This window comes from Limulus polyphemus, unplaced genomic scaffold (assembly GCF_000517525.1).
Source record: "Limulus polyphemus unplaced genomic scaffold, Limulus_polyphemus-2.1.2 Scaffold2175, whole genome shotgun sequence".
Classification (NCBI taxonomy): Eukaryota; Metazoa; Arthropoda; class Merostomata; order Xiphosura; family Limulidae; genus Limulus; species Limulus polyphemus.
The window spans coordinates 174,983-189,301 of record NW_013667785.1 but is presented as its reverse complement, the minus strand read 5'-3'; the positions used below and the strand labels follow the sequence as shown (position 1 = coordinate 189,301).

At 32.6% G+C, this 14,319-nt stretch overlaps 1 protein-coding gene across 1 annotated transcript in view; it reads right to left on the bottom strand.

Moving 5' to 3' along the window:
- Window positions 1-12,013, bottom strand: part of LOC111087456 — a gene marked incomplete at its 3' end in the record, with an annotated part of 15,829 nt that extends 3,816 nt beyond the window's left edge. The window contains exons 1-3 of the mRNA XM_022394132.1: window positions 11,823-12,013; window positions 9,374-9,496; window positions 1,621-1,899 (exon numbers count right to left, since the gene is read on the bottom strand). Of these exons, the coding sequence (XP_022249840.1) occupies window positions 1,621-1,899; window positions 9,374-9,496; window positions 11,823-11,856 (436 nt within the window). The remainder of the gene's footprint in view (window positions 1-1,620; window positions 1,900-9,373; window positions 9,497-11,822) is intronic.
- Window positions 12,014-14,319: the final 2,306 nt, after the last annotated feature.

Sequence of the window (14,319 nt, the reverse complement as noted above, 5' to 3'; positions counted from 1 at the left end):
AGTAGTAAAGTAATTTTTGTACATACATTTGACTTGTATTGAATATATTATTTTAAAACAGGTGGATTGTGTGCTGTCCATTTATTGTTTACATTTATAGCCAACAAGTCACAGACACCCACTGTAGAAGAATCCAAGCCCATATACAAAATTCTGACAATGGCCATTTCCAATGTGAAGTATACCATAAAAATATTCCCTGGAGTGTACTCTAACTTTGCACATTTTAAGACAAAATGTCTTTTAAGAAAACTTGGATAAAATTTTGTTCCATCATGCTTTTTAAATTTCTAGCACTTAAGAAGCTTTTCATAAACAATTCAATAACATCAAAGGATTCTTACATAAAAATGGTTTTCTCATCTATGTTATTGATAGAGTACTTATTATCTGAATAAGCAAAGTTATGTAAAACATCTACATTTGAAGTTCTGAAACATCCTATTGTCATTACCTTGTCATACATGGGTAAATATTCTTTTATTGTAAAAATCAGATAAGAAATGTACTTCAAAGGGTGCATTACAAAATATAGCTGAGGTGTGTTTTTATAAAACTAACTGTTGCCTACAACTTTTGTATTTTTGACATTTAAGGACCATAATTCCTGTATTAAAGTCATCAAATGAACTTTATAAATTTATTTGTCTCTGCTGCAAGTAAAACTATATTTGATCCACTAAAAGAAAATTCTTAACTCATATGAAAGAACATTCAAACTTTAGATTCCCAGCTAGGTTAAGTGTACTTGAACTTGTCCTAGGTGAATGTGACATAATCATCAGTTTAGTTATTTTAAGATTTTAGCAAGGGCTAATGAGTAATAGAGCCTCAGTATTAAAGAGAGCTTGCTCATTCACAACCTGAAGTTACAAATTAACCAACAAAATCACCAAGACTTTTAATTTTATAAAATGTATTTGTCTATTTAAAATGTAAATTAATTTTGTCAGCATATTTTGATTTTTATAAAAATGCTTAGGGATGTGAGATTGATGAAAATTTTACAATAAATTATTTGGTATAGAAAAAATTACAAAACCCTTTTCACCAATTTTGAATTTAATGGTTTGTTTGTAGTTATGCACAAAGTTACACAATGGGCTATCTGTGCTCTGCCCACAACGAGTATCGAAACCCGGTTTCTAGCGTTGTAAGTCCGCAGACATACTGCTGTGCCACTGGGGGGCATTTGATGGTTTAAAGAAGTTATGAAAAATTGTGTGAATACATAGTACAAAATTTTAAAGTCTTTCTATGAGCCCTATATCTTAGTTTTTATAGTGCCTAACCACTAAATAATGAGTGTAGTTTTAAAACACTACAATATGAAATTTTAATTTAATGTCAATATCAGGTCTGCTTCTACCTATGAATATATTCTTGTAGTACATAAAATCAAATTGGTATGTTTATTTAAATATATGCATATAAAAGTATGTTACTGATATAATATGATTTAATTTACTCAAAATATAATGTGTGTGATGGTTTATAATATAGAATATGCACTATAAATAACTATAAGGTACATTGCAAATGCTATAATTAATCCATTTATCATTTTGTTATATTATATAAAATATATGTATTAAAATTTTGTGTATTATCTGAACTTACTGAAATCAAATGTACAAATAATTTCCACCATTTTATAGTGTAGGTCATGATGGCAGTTGAGACAGGAATAAGGTATTGAAGGACAACTTGTAGATAGTTCATGTGGAAGGTGAGGTCCCACTGGTAAATTAGGTTCACAATACTTTAGTTCCTTTTCAATTATTCTTTCATTTCTGAAGTTATAATTTACAAAATAGACAAGATCTGTCACCTGCATGACACCATATTTGTAGCCAACTTTGCTCCAAAGACCTTTCATGCTCAGTAAGATATATAGACCTGAAAGAAATGTATTAATATATTATAATGTAAATAAATTCCAATATGTAAAGTCAAACATATTATGCCACATTACTTAGAAAAACATCATTCTATACAATCAATGAATAAACAATGCTTTCTTAGACCATAATCAGTCTAGGTAGGTGAATGGCAAATACCAGATTCACATTTTTTATTACAAGAAATGTAAGTTATGTTTATCTTTACAAAACTGTTGTGTACCAGTCGCTTCTGGTAACCACAACATAGTTGTAAGTTTATTTAAAAATATATAATTACAGCATAACAACAGACTTTAGTAAATTATCATAAGGTAGTACTATATATATATATATAGAGAGAGAGAGAGATAAAGTATAGAAGCAACAAAATGAGATGATAATTTAAGGTAATGTTTAAAGTTAAAAATAAAAAGAGAGAATGTTCATAAAACATTTGGTAAAGCAATAATAACAATACTAACTGTTACTTGCAAAACATTTGTAGTAGTTTTCATGCCCTTTGCTTGAATTTTCCTTATTCCATCATTTTCGTGCATGCCATTTAAGCTAAGCTTTCTTGCAGGCATCTTAAAATTTTACACAGTCAGACAAACAAACTCACATAGACATAACTTTATTTAATAAAACTACACATAAATTAAACAATAAAGTATAGTAATGATATTTATAATAGTGTACAGAGTATGAAACAGTTATAAGCATTCAGTGAATGACACTTTTGAGAGTTGACACAAAGAAACTTACAAAAATGAATGATAAAACCCATACTAAAAAAAAAAGGTAGCTAAAAGGTGTTTATAGCATCTATAGAACAAACCAAAGCTAAACTATTGCAAAGTAAAGTAAATGTAAATTTTTAATGAAGGAAAACTTAACTCAATATGCATGTTCACAAAGTGTTATATAAGCATATAATTCTGAATGAACTGTGCTAGCATATTTTAGATCTAAATAAGTCAAGAAAGCCCATAGCAATTGTATTTAGTGTGATATTAATTTTTTTTTATGAAATTACAAATGGCAGGCACATTTCATGTTATAGACTGGAGTAATGTTAAATTGATAAATCAGATACAGTTGAAATTTGAATTAAATATTAGCGTAACAATAGAAATCGAAAAAAATGGAGACAATGTGTTGAACAAAGAAGTTTGTCCAGGTTTAGAAGAAATAAAGTACTGGACATATGTTTGATAATTATGGTTCTTTTAAGTTTAGATGGTGCTAAAGGAATGGAAATGATTATGTAGTTATATAAGTCTTAACCAAACTTCAACTTTGACTCCTGAAGATGGTAGTGTAATGTTAGGATCATGAAGGACCGAGTGCATTCAAGACGCCCTCTTTTTTAATATATAAGCCTGGCAAGAAAAACCAACATGATTGGCAGATAGATTGAAGAGATCAAAGAGATAGATAATTGAGTCAAGTGAACAGTAGGCACCATAAGTAAAGTAAATCACTATGATTTATAGCGTGTGTTATAAAGGTTGTTAAGTTTAAAGTGACTGTGGAAATTCTATGTATTACTAAAAGTTGTATCGAGAAAGAATAAACTGGTTTAATCAAGAAACAACTTGTATTGCTGAAGTTCCTCGGAAATAATTTCTACCAGAAATTAACAAACAAGCAAATATGCAACAGTAAGAACACTGAAACATGGAGAATGCTTTTAGGGTTGGTCTCTGTTTTTAATAAATCATTTTAGTATTGTACTCCTACTGATTATGTATATATATATATATTGCACAAGTACCATTTTAAATTATTTACTCATTCTTCTTTTAATTTACTGTTTCTTTATTTATAGTTCTCCTTCAATTTTCAGCCTCTTTATTCTTGATTTTCTTTAAATAAATATAATTTTCTGTTTCTTCATTCTTGTTCTTTTAATTTATGTCTTTTTCTTGAATGCACTTTAATCATTTTATCATCCTTAGCAAAGTTTTGATCTCACATCTTGATCTGATTATCATCCTCAAATTTAGTCAATGTTCTATTTTATTTTCACCAAAATAACCCCACTTCCGAAACCAATGTTGTAATGTATTTTATTGTTGGGTAGGTTCTTTTAGATTAATTGGTAAAACTATTGCCAAATCTATTCTATATAACAAATAAGTATATTTCTTCAACATATATTTGCTGCATCCAAGATTAATTGTAGGCCTAATTTCATAAATATGCTTTTAATAGTAAACTCTGAAACTAATGTAGGCCTAATTTCAAATGCAATGTTTCAACAGAAATTCTAAGACTAACTGTATGTACATCTAACTTACTTAGCTAAGATTTATAAATAAACATGCTAACTCACAGAGTAACTGAATATAAGAACAGACATGACAACTCTCACTATTAACACTGAATAATTGTGTTGACACTGAAATAATTCAATCATCAGTGATTTACAAATATTTATATCATACCTTTGTATCTACATAATACATGAAGCTTCTAAATTCCTAGCTTTCATGAAATTTCTAGATATTAATGTCATGCACCCTCCAGCAAACTAAATTAAAACACTGAAAATATAGCTTACAACAAAAGATTTGGATCAGAAGATTTATCATTTTTAGATAATATTATTTCCATGGATTACTCAAAATACAATTGTTTCCATTTCTAGGAGAGATCATTAGGCTTCATCTAGAACTAAAAGGTTTGAAACTTACTAGTTTTTTATGTAAATATAATAAAAATGGTATTTAGACTGTTGTCTGCAGAGTTTAAACTCACACTTGGTTTTTGTTGGCATTACTTTAAATGGGATTGTGGTTCTCTTCTAAACCTTTAAGTTATGGGCTGAACTTATTGATTAATGTGTAATTAGTAGTAATTTACTTTTTTACTCCTTAGTTCAGTCAGCTAGGATAAGCATGTTGCTAGTTAATACAGAAATTAAACAATGCCTATATAGATACAAAACTTGCTTAAACTCAGAAACTTTGCATCCAGATTTTGGTGAAAACTGTTTCTTTATTCTTAGTTCTAAAGCATAAACTCTGAGACAGACTATTTCAATTCTTTCATTGGCATCATGATAAAATTTCAATTTTCTTGGCAATTTCTGCATGTAGTTGTTTTCAGATTTTTTTAAATATGTTTTCTTCTTAGTTCTAGAAGACAAAATAAGGTTCAGCTTCTAATGCTTAAAATTAGTATAAAGTGTTAGAATCTTGCTCTTATATCATGATTGTAAAGCTTGATCTAAACTAAGTCTTTTTGTGTTCTGTGATGTATCCTATAAGTTTATGCAAGAAGAGCTACTAATAGATTTATTTAAATTTAGTTCATTATACATTCTGCAGTCTTTGCCGAAACATTTATTTAATAAATACACAATGCAGTGCAATGAATACAGAATTTATGTACAGATACCTGGAACTTAACTTTTTGAATACAAAGAAGTTGCTGTTTGTGCTCATTTAGTTCTATTTCCTATGATCTAACTATATTTTTTAATGTATTAAAACCACAAAAACAAGAATGCAAAACATTAAAGAAAACATTTAGCTAAGATGTTTTCTTCAATGAAAACTTGAAAGTTAGTACATATAAAATATTATATCAGAAAAGTCTTACCTTTATTATAACACAGGTAAAAGTACCCATTCCCACTGAAGGGAAAAGTTTAAGCTAATCTATCAATTTAAATTATTTAATGGACTTTAAAAAGGTTACTTATGTTGCAATCTTGGTTTCATTCAGAGCCATAGCTCTGAGTTATTTATACTGCCCACTGCAAAAAGTAACTGTGGAGCACTTCAGTCATACTAAGAGCCGATATCAATAACATACGGTAAATCTACATTTTTAAGTTATGTCACATTTTGAAATGTGAGTGATAGTGTAATTAACTCCTAACAATTTAATGTAGAATACCCTGATTGTGAAATAAAATTTGGCATCAACATTATTCAGTCTGTTTTCCTGTCATTTCAAAAGTGAATGGTAGGCTTTGCATGTGTACGCAGCTTTTCAAATGGGTGACTGACGAACACTCGGACAGATACCACAGTTCGAAATATACATAAGATGTAAAGGGCCATTCTTATATATTTATTGATAAAACTATCATGATATAGGTTTTTGTTGTTTAAGGTGATTAATATGTTTTATTTGACACTGTATAAATGCTGTATCTGTGATGTCACCCTATGATCACAATTTGGTGCTTGTATTATGTCAGTTTCATAAGGTGAAATATACATTTGTGAGTGGTCACAGGTAACATGTTTTCTTGGGGACGTTTTGAAGATGTAAGTGAGATGTTATATATAACACTCACTAGGCAGCAGTACAAGCTATATATACATTACAGAGCGACACTACACTCTTCACTCGTGATCTGATGCATGTTGGTTTTTCTAACTGAAAGATATAAGAATTAAATTTTGTCTTCTTTCAACATTCAAATTTTGTAAACCATTTTTTCTAGAAGAAATACTTTTTGTAGTGCCAGAGAATTACAGAAACATTTAAATAGGGCTGTTTGACCATTTACAGATTTAATAATTTCAAAACTCCTTATACATGGGCGATAATGAATCAATTGCACTCTGTAATTTCGATAGTCAGCAAATTCCTGTAATATAATTATAACAAAATAATATATCGATTATTTTCCTTTATGATCAAGGGATCAATATGTAAACCATTTTTACACTGACACAATGTGATAATTCTCAGAGATTTTTCACTTTTAAGAATGCATGTATTTACTTTATATATAATTTTTATTTTGCAGGTTTGTACTTACCTGTTATTAGTTTAGTATTTTGAGTAGCTATTGGTTACTGTGCTTTAATGCAATCTCTGACAATTAATCTTTCAGTATTTCATCACTTCTCAATGAACTATTATAGATGAAATAAAATGTATTTACTCATTGATGTGTGATATGTACGTTTTTATTGATAAACAGAAAAAAAACAAAGGTATTTTTTAAATTTAAGATAAGTTTCAATTAAGTCTTGGAAAGGTTAAGCTATGATGTCACAATGGAAGGTAGTTGTGATGTTTCTAAGTCTTCACTTCAGATGTGTCTGTGACGTTACAGTAAAACGTATAAAGGAGGTAACTTGTGACGTATTGGAGAAGTCACATTCTTTGGTGGGAATAGATGCTAAGTCTAGACAAAGAATTTTAAAGCTTTAATTCACATCTCTGAAAATTTGTTTTGGTTTGTTTTGAAATTTGTGCTAAGCTACATGGAGGCTATATTGCTAGCCATCCCTAGTTTAGAAGTGATAGACTGAAGTGAAGGTAGCTAATCAACACTACCCATCACCAACAGTTGGGTTACTCTTTTATCAATGAATGGTGGAATAAACTGCCATATTGTAATACCCCCACAGCTAAAAAAAAGTGAACACCCTAACCACTAAGTCATGCCAAGTCCTGAAACATGACTAAAAATTGTTATCTTTGTTGTAGATTTTAGGCACTGATTATGTCTTCCCACATTCTTCTAAAACTTTTTCATAATATTTTTATAAAACTGAGAACTTTTATCTCTGTTTTGACTAGAAAATTGCCACACACTGTTTAACTGTTTTTACGATTATTGATGTACAATATAAATAATTATTTTACTAAAGTTATACAAAATCCAATTTGTTTTTAACTTGAAATCAGAAGGTTTCAGTTAATATATATAATAAGTTTTAAACCCATATATTATTTTCATTTATATCAGTGGTGTGCAATCTGGGCATGTAAGTCATTCATAGCATAACCAATCAGAAAACTAAATATGTGGCAATAACATTATCTCTGGTCGTTTGTTAATTACTCGTAAAAATTCTTTCCGAAGAACTTCAGCGATACAAGTCCTTTCTCAAATAAAACTAATTTATTCTTTCTCAATTCAACTTTGCAATACACTTAATTTCCACAGTCACCTTAACTTAAACACACGCTATAATTTACGATGAACGATTCACGCACTTTACTTACTACCGTGCTTGACTCAATTGTCCGTCTATATCTTTAATCTCTCTGTCTGCTATGCAATTCCGATTAATTGCCTGGCGCACTTATATACAAGAACAGAGGGGGCCTAGCAAATACTGAATTATTTGTGATGTTCCCCGATCTTTCTAGAAGTCATTACGTTTTACCAGCGTCACGTGACTTCTGCTGTCATAACAATACATTATAATATATCTTCTTATATTAATTTATATATATATATATATTTTTTTTTTCTACTGTGTGTACATTGTGTTGCAACCACAGTGGTAGTCTCAACTTGTACTACATGAGCTCTGCATGCTAACCATGAATAATACAGCTCAAGTTATGTTGCATTAAAATAACATGATAAATATGCTTGTACAGAAGTTCAAGATGAATGATACCAATGCTACATGCTCTGCTTGATTCAGTGATGCTGTTATAGTAGAATTATCACTAGTTGGATTTCATCTACAAATAGGATGAGTGTATGTGTAGTTTTTTTAGGTATGTTACACAAATAGGTTCTCACTACATGACTAGCTTGAAAACCCTCTGCATGTCACTGATTTATATATATATATATATATTTAATATTTCTTTTTAGCGATTTTCATTTCCCCCAACCATTCAAGGAGCTACTTAGACTGATGAGGCCTAATGCAAACATGGAATAACACAGTGGCCTTGATGGTGAAAGGAAAGTTAATATGGTTGAATGCAAAATGATTTAGCTATATATGCCTGCTCCACCTTTATCCACAAAAACAACACTTATTTTATTATCATATACTGCAACATCATATTTTGTGTAGCAACATACCACTAAGCTAAACTTTGATCACTTTATTATGACCTCTATGCAAATCTGTGGTGAATTTGAAGTAAAATTAGCTTCTACAGTTGTAAAGATCAGAAAAACAGATTTCTTTGCATGTTTAAATCACTAGCTTATGACTTCGCATAGCTGAGATATAGGGAATTGCATCATACAATAAAAGCAATGGTTGTCTGAAATTGATAAAATATCACCTACATTGTCATCACACGTTCAGATTATAGCTATTTTGTTTTAAAGTGTTTATGCTTTTCCACTAGGTGCTACAAATGTCATATTATTATCAGTCCAACATAAAATTTCACAAAATTTTTAAATATGCAATTAATTAAATGAACCTTTTTTAACTAAATAAATTTTAACTGATGTATTTAGTTTTTTTGTAATGTGTGAAAGAATGACAAGTTATTTTTCATAATTTTTAATTTAATGGTGCAATTTTACCTTTAAGGCTCTAGCATACAAATTCTTAAGAAATTGTAGATTTTAACCACTGATTTTTATGTATTCCTACATTCTTCTGAAACTTTCCTATAACTGTATTTTATAAATTTAGCAAAATATCACTAAACTAACCTTTGATCAGTTTAATACGAATCCCAAGCAATTATTTTTCATATATATAAGTAAATAATATATGTTTAACGATTCATCCACTAAAACTTACCAGCTTTCAGTTTGTCACAGTAGCAGCCTTTTTTCACACTGTAAATAATCTCAGATGCAAAGTCATACTTGTTACCTTTGTAGAATTCGACAATTACAAACTCACCACAGGAATATTCATATCCTATAAAAAACAGTTTTATAATAAGTGAAGTATAAAACAACTAATTTGAAAGAAGTTAATTTGTTTAAAAGCATTACAAGTTGACTAAGCATTCATGTCATGACCTTTTACAAGGTTAGATTCAAAATATAATTAAGCAACTTTATTACTGTCAGGATTTAAAATATATAATTCTTTTTTGCCAGTTGTCAAAATAAAAGGCTTTTACTTATACTTCTTAATAGTATAAATATATATTGTGTTGTTATTGGCTCAGGATTCTTCTACAGTAGGTGTCTGTGACTTTTTGACAATAAATTCAATGATAAATGAACAGCACGCACTTCACTTGTTTTCAAAATAATATATATATACATTTTCGGAACAAGCTAAACATATGTACAAATTCTTCACACTATAGAGATTATAGGCATATCATAAACACTAACATACATATATACAGTTCTCTTCTTGTTGTCAAAGGTTCACTTAGGCCTATTCAATCACTTTAGAATTTCAGTTGACAAGTCAAACTATCTTCTCTATATTACTATCATATCAGTATTCTGTGTGCTTCACTTATATTTATGGTGCAAGTTACTGTAATTCATTTGGTCTTCTTTCTTCTGAATATCCTCTGTTCCTGTTGTCAAAGTGCACTCTGGCTGATTCGATTACTTTAGAACTACGCTTTGACAGAATAAATTATTCATCTTATCTCCTTTTCTACTGTTAGTCTTACTCTAACATACTAAACATTAGGCCTATCACTTCTACAGTAGTTAACATCATGCCTAACTTTTCCTTGCCCATAACTTTTCAATATATACAAAGACTGCCCTTAGTTCATTCACATAGTCTGTATATACAGTCTACACTAATATTCACAGTTCTTTTGTCTGTCTCTCCTTATGTAGGGTCTGCAGTAGAGCTTCTGTTTAACAGGATCCCTCGTCTTCAGCTTGATCTTGTGTTGTCTGAGGTCCATATTTCCTAATCTATCTGTATGCTGACACAGTAGATTTTGTTCCTCTTCCTATCAGTCAGTTTGACACTCATGTTGCCTTTCTTGTATGTCTCATCTCTACTCAGTGTCCTTAGGCTTAGTAGGTCCTTATCTTCAATAATGAAATCACTGTCTTTGAATTCTGGTTCTATGATAGCCACACTGTCATGTCCATTTGTACATCAATAGCTACACCCTCAAGGTCTTCTTCTCTCCCAAAATGCTTCAACAGATTGGCATGGTATATCTTGGTCTTCCCATTCACATTCACCTTGTAATCCATTCTGTTGAGTACTTCCTGTACTTCAAAAGGTTCTTTCAATTGAAGGGTGAGTTTGTTGTGGTCTGTGGGCAGCAGTCTGTAAATGTTGATCCTTGGTCTTCTAGTCATAGAAATGCTTCTGACTACCTTGAACTGCATTCAAACTCTGTCGAGCGAGTTGACAGGTCTCCTCCAGTCAGTTTCTGAGGTTTAACACATACTATAGTATGTGTTCCTTACTTCTGACTCTTCTTCTCCCATCCATAGCTCTTTCAATATGTGCATCAGACCATGTACCATTCTTCCATAGAGTAACTCAAAGGGTGAAAATCCTATACTTGCTTGTGGGACTTCTCAATAAGCAAATAACTGCCTGCAAGTACCTGTCTCAGTCATGTGGTCTCTCTTGGCACATTTTCTTTAGTATGCTCTTTAAAACTTCATTGAGTCTCTCACAAAATCCATTACATTTAGGATTTTATAGGGTGGTAAAGAGTTGCCGAATACTGATGTGTTTGCACACTATCTGTATAAGTTCTGAAGTAAACTGGGTCCGCCTGTCACTCAGGATTTCTCTCAGAAAGTCTACTCTTCAACATATCTCCAGAAGGGCTTCTGCTACTATATTTGTCTCTATCTTCGCCAGTACTATTGCTTCTGGATAACATATCACATAATCGACTACTGTCAGCACATACCAGTTGCCTTTGTCAGACACAGGTGCGATTGGCCCGATCAAGTCCACAGTTACTCTGCTGAATGGCTCTTCTATGAGAGGCATCTCCTTCAATGGCACTTTAGCTACCTTTCCTCTAGGTATTGTCCTTTGGCAGATGTCAGATGACCTGCAGAATCTACTCACATCTCTGAGGAGTCCTGGCCAATGGAAGTTACTGGTGATTCTGTCTGCTGTTTTCTTTGTTCCTAGGTATCCTCCCACTATTGTTTCATGAACCAACTTCACCACTTGATTCTGGTATTTTGTTGGTACTATGATCTGTTTAACTTCCCCAGTATAACTACCTTGATAGATTCGGTATAGAACTTCCTTCTGGTCCTCTATTCTATAAGTATCTTACCTCTTTGTTTTGTGCTTAACTTTCTCCCGGGCATTGTCCCAAAGTGTCTGCAGTGAAGGGTCTTTCTTCTGTGCTTCCTTCAGTTCCTGCAAACCTAAATTCGGGATGTCTCCTTTGATACATGCAGTGGCTTGATGTCTTGTTTGCTCTTCGTTTCTTGAGCTCTGGTGGTGACAGCAGATGCTTCATCAATCTTCTTTCTGTCTAGTTCCTCCAAATTTCTACTACCTGGTATATTTCCTATCATCAAGTCCTGTATTGGTTCCTTGATACACATGACCTCAAGGTATCCTACATAATATGGAGTATCCACCTTTATTTCTGCTATGGGAAACTTTCTCACTGTCCCATCAATTATCACACACAGGTGTACCTTGCCTATCATCTGATCATCGTATAATAGACTAATTCTCACTGCTACAATACTGCGCCCATTGTCTCGTAGAATCTTCACTTTCTTGTCCCTAACATAGCCTTCACACATTGACATATTATGATTTGTTGGCACCTCTTGATATTTGTCACATGCTCCCATCACTATTAGCACTATTGATCCATTTGCTAACTTGAGCAAACCATTAGTCCTGCACTGATCGATCATGTTTTCTTGTATTGAATGTGACAAGTAGTCTAGATTCTCTTTCTTCTGGGAGCAGCATCCATAGTGACAATCACTCTTTTCTTGTTTCTTACAAGCACAGTCTTTGTAAATAGCTCCAACTGCTTTATGTTGAGGTTTCTGCTGTTGTTTATAACATACATAGCATCTTTCTCCTTTGTGTCTATTAATCTCCTGTCACCTTTGGTAAATTCCTGCTTGTGATCAGCCATTACTGGTTTCAAATTTAACTGGACATTCTTGGACTTCCCAGTTATGCTACTTCCATGGGCTTCCATATACTGTTCTGCCAGTTTGATCATCTCGTCTACATCTTCTAATGCTCTCTCCTTTAGGAACAGTAACATGTTAGTTGAACACGTGGTCATAAACTGTTCACATACTAATAAGTCTGCCAGCCCCTAGAGACTATTTTCATACATGGCCACATCAGTCCATCTGGTGAAATATTGCTGCAGACGTGTCACAAACTGAAATATAGTTTCTCCAGTATCAGGTTTGACTCCTCTGAACTTCTGAGGAAAACCTTCTTCTGTAAGTTCATATTGTTGCGTCATCGAGGTCACGTGACTGGTGTGGCGCCCTCTAGTTTCTAGAACTATCTTGTTCCTTCAGGAATGCTCTAGTATTTACTAGATAGAGTTGGCTGGTATATATAAGAGGGGGACAACGTGACGTGGTAATGTGTGTATAGACAGTGAGTAATTGAACTGCAGTCAGAGAGCACAGAGACGTTACAGCGTTTGTTTAGCGCGATTGTTGAAGTTGAGTGTATCTGTAAAGTTATATTCGGAAAGAATAAACCAGTTTTATTAAGAAAGGACTTGTGTCGCTTAAGTTTCGTCGGAACGAAGTTACGGAAAATCAATTAACAAACGTGCTTCTCGTTTCCATCTTCTCTTTTTCTTCTTCTTTTTTTTATCCCACTTCTGACACCAATTTGTTACGTCTAGCAAATCAAACTACAGTTTAGCAGATTTGATGGCAGCAATACAAGAACAGCAAAAGAAACAGGAAGAGAGACAACAGCAGTTGCAAGAAAACCTGCAACAATGGCAGCTCGAACAACAAAATAAACAAGAAAAGAAACAAGAAGAACGAGAAAATGAACGAGAAAAGAAACAAGAAGAGAGATTACAGCAGTTGTTAGAGGAAAAAGAAAAGAAACAAGAAGAACGAGAAATGAAACAACAAGAGAAATTACAGCAGTTGTTGGAGGAAAAAGAAAAGAAACAAGAAGAAAGATTACAGCAGTGGCAAGAAAACCTGCAACAATGGCAGCTCGAACAGCAAAATAAACAAGAAGAGAGATTACAACAGTTGTTGGAGGAAAAAGAAAATAAACAAGAAGAACGAGAAAAGAAACAAGAAGAGAGATTACAGCAGTGGCAACTGGAATAAGAAAGGAAACAGGAAGAAAGTCTCCAACAGTTGCGGGAAAGTCAGCAGCAACTACAGGAAAATCAACAACAATGGCAAGAGGTACAAATGGAAAGCATCAGTAAATTTAAAAGCGAATTAGATACGTTAAAGAACGATTTATTGTCTGTTACACAAGGAGGATACATTGACCATCGACTTAATCAGCCCCAGACAATGGCAAGCCCCTTACAGAGCCCGCAGTTAAACCCTAATGCAGACATATTCAGTCCCATTAGAAGTCACATCCCAGATATGAATATCAATAATAGGAGTGATCCAGTGCGAAGGAAGCCACAAGAATTCGATGGGAAGGCACCGTGGGAAGCATATAGAGCACACTTTGAGTTACTGGCAGAGATGAATGGATGGAGAGAGGAGCAGAAATCTGTATATCTGGCAACAAGCTTGAAGGGACAACCACTGAAATACTTGGACAGTTGACAGCAGCCGACAGAC